Source organism: Penaeus vannamei, chromosome 10, assembly GCF_042767895.1.
Source record: "Penaeus vannamei isolate JL-2024 chromosome 10, ASM4276789v1, whole genome shotgun sequence".
Taxonomy (NCBI): domain Eukaryota; kingdom Metazoa; phylum Arthropoda; class Malacostraca; order Decapoda; family Penaeidae; genus Penaeus; species Penaeus vannamei.
Window position 1 is genome coordinate 41,259,692 of NC_091558.1, and position 2,500 is coordinate 41,262,191.

General features: G+C 41.2%; 1 protein-coding gene across 1 annotated transcript in view; it reads left to right on the forward strand.

The window, feature by feature from the left end:
- Positions 1-2,431: 2,431 nt before the first annotated feature.
- The window catches only part of LOC138862933 (uncharacterized), an 852-nt gene continuing 783 nt past the window's right edge, over positions 2,432-2,500 (forward strand). The window contains exon 1 of the mRNA XM_070126137.1: positions 2,432-2,468. Coding sequence (XP_069982238.1) covers positions 2,432-2,468 — 37 coding nt within the window. The remainder of the gene's footprint in view (positions 2,469-2,500) is intronic.

Sequence of the window (2,500 nt, forward strand, 5' to 3'; positions counted from 1 at the left end):
ATCATTGACTCTTTTATTGTAAGAGGGAAAAAAGTTTTCCTGTTAAGAAATGCCAATGGAATGAGATGGTAAATTGGGAAATTGGCTCATCTGTACTGCAGTACGATTGAGCACATTAATTCTGCAACAAATACAAAACAAGGATAATAAGCACACACAAACTATCCCAAGTGCGCAAGATTTAACCCTTTCAATAATCTTGCTCTTCAAAACTCAATATAAACGTTAAAAATACTATCACATAAATCCTCACATTTCACTCATTTTTTTTCTCTCCACCAAACTGGTAATTGCCTTTTCGCCTTTTGTAAAAGTAAAACCGCGTCACTTTGGTATCAGTTTCTGACTGACCCTGAAAGCAATATCTGTTTGCTGACTCCCTTCTGCTTGCGTTCCGAAATACACGACAATCCCTTAAAAAGAGAAATACCAAAATTTGGATACCACCACAAGTACATACAGAGCCACTTACATTATCATGGACCCTAACGTTAGTAATGCCAAGGAAAAAAAACTATAAATAAATAAATAAACGTTACTAATCCACGTACTCACCCCTGTCATGGCAGCGAATTTTTCACGCACGTGTTTGTACCACATTAAAAAATTCCATTGGGTTTATCATCAAACTCGAAATCTCACACACATCTCTCTCTTTTCCTTCTCCGAACTTATTAATTTCTTCTCAACTTGCTCTCATCTCTAACAATAAACGTCACAGCTTCTCTCTCACAATTTTTTTCGTTGGGATAAAGCCAGCAACGAAAAAGCGAAGAGACAGAGTTAATTAACACAAACTCTCCCCTTCGACCACAGATGAGTACTAACTTGTCATTCATCAGCTGAGCGTAGTGGCGGGGACGTGGAAAACGTGTCGTACGGCTTTTATGGAGCCGGTCATGTTATGGCTATATAGATGTCTTTCTTTAGGACTGTTCCGGTTCTTCGGAATAACTTTGTGGTTTGCGGATGGGTTTAAGAGTCTGAGAGAATTCCTAAACAGATTGAGAATTAGACATGGCAAATATTTAAAGACACTGCGTATTCCACTCGGAAAGTTTTGAAATGTACTGGAATTCTCACTAGTCATCATCATAACGTTTCCACACATGCAGCGAGGAAAAAAAGAGCGAGAGGGAAAAATGTCAACATAAGTGTGGATTCTTTTTCCTTTTTTTCTTTTCTTTTTTTGCAAACATGGTCATTTGAAGACTTCCCAGACCCCCCACCGTTGCCGGGCGTACGACGAGCGTGTGAATCACAACCTGAGTCTTGTCGCTTTCCGAGAACGGGTCAGGTAATTCATTTTAGCAGGAAATGGACAGAAAAAACGGCGGAACAAAGAGACGGTGGGAATTTCGAACGCTTCTCTTAAAACGTTTGTCACCAGGGATAAAAGGAATGTCTGTATGAATGAACTAATATTTCTGTATTCTCTCTCTCTCTGTCTGTCTGTCTGTCTGTCTGTCTGTCTCTCTCTCTCTCTCTCTCTCTCTCTCTCTCTCTCTCTCTCTCTCTCTCTCTATCAATCTATCTTTGTCTGTCTCTCTCTCTTTCACTGCTCATTTTATACACATCAACATAAAAATACGAAAACCTCTCGTTTCCTTTCACACTCTTTTAAACTCTCTCAAAAAAAAAATACCCCAACCCCTTCAACACAAAGCTACAATCCCCAACCAACCTCAACCCAACCTCAACCACCACCCAATCTCTCCCATCTCCCCCTCCTCCCTCTTTCTCCCTCCCTTCGTGTCCGCCCCCCTTGTCTCCACCTGACTTTTCCCTCCTTCTCTCTCGGTCACACCTCGCCCACACCGGTCCCGACGCGACGCCTATGTACTTCCTCGTCGCTTTTCGAAAGTAAGTCTTCTTTGTCTTGGCGGAAGTTTGACGTGCTTGTGTCATTCATTCGTCTTTGCCTATTTAGATTTTTGCAATATGTATGTATGTATATACACATACATACATACATATAAGTGTGCGCGCGCGCGTGTGTAGACATATTTGTATGTACATATATGTGCATATACACATAGGCCTACATATATTCACACATAGATATAGATAGACTGATAGACTGGCACACACACACACACACACACACACACACACACACACACACACACACACACACACACATACACACACACACACACACACACACACACACACACACACACACACACACACACACACACACACACACACACACACACACACACACGCCCTTCCCTCACTAAAAACGCCTCTCCGTCCTGGGGTCTTTTTACCAGCTGACATAAACTGGCTCATTATGAGACATCGTTTTCTTTCAGACACACACAGTTGCTTTACATACGTCGATTAAGGGGATACTGCGTTATTCTAGCACACATTTTTGAAGGAAAGAAAGGTACTTTAAATGGGGAGAAGGTAAAATTATGGTTTCATGGCGTATCATAAATTAGAAATGAAAATTCGAAAGTGTGAGACGGAGATATTTCACAATTATTGCAGT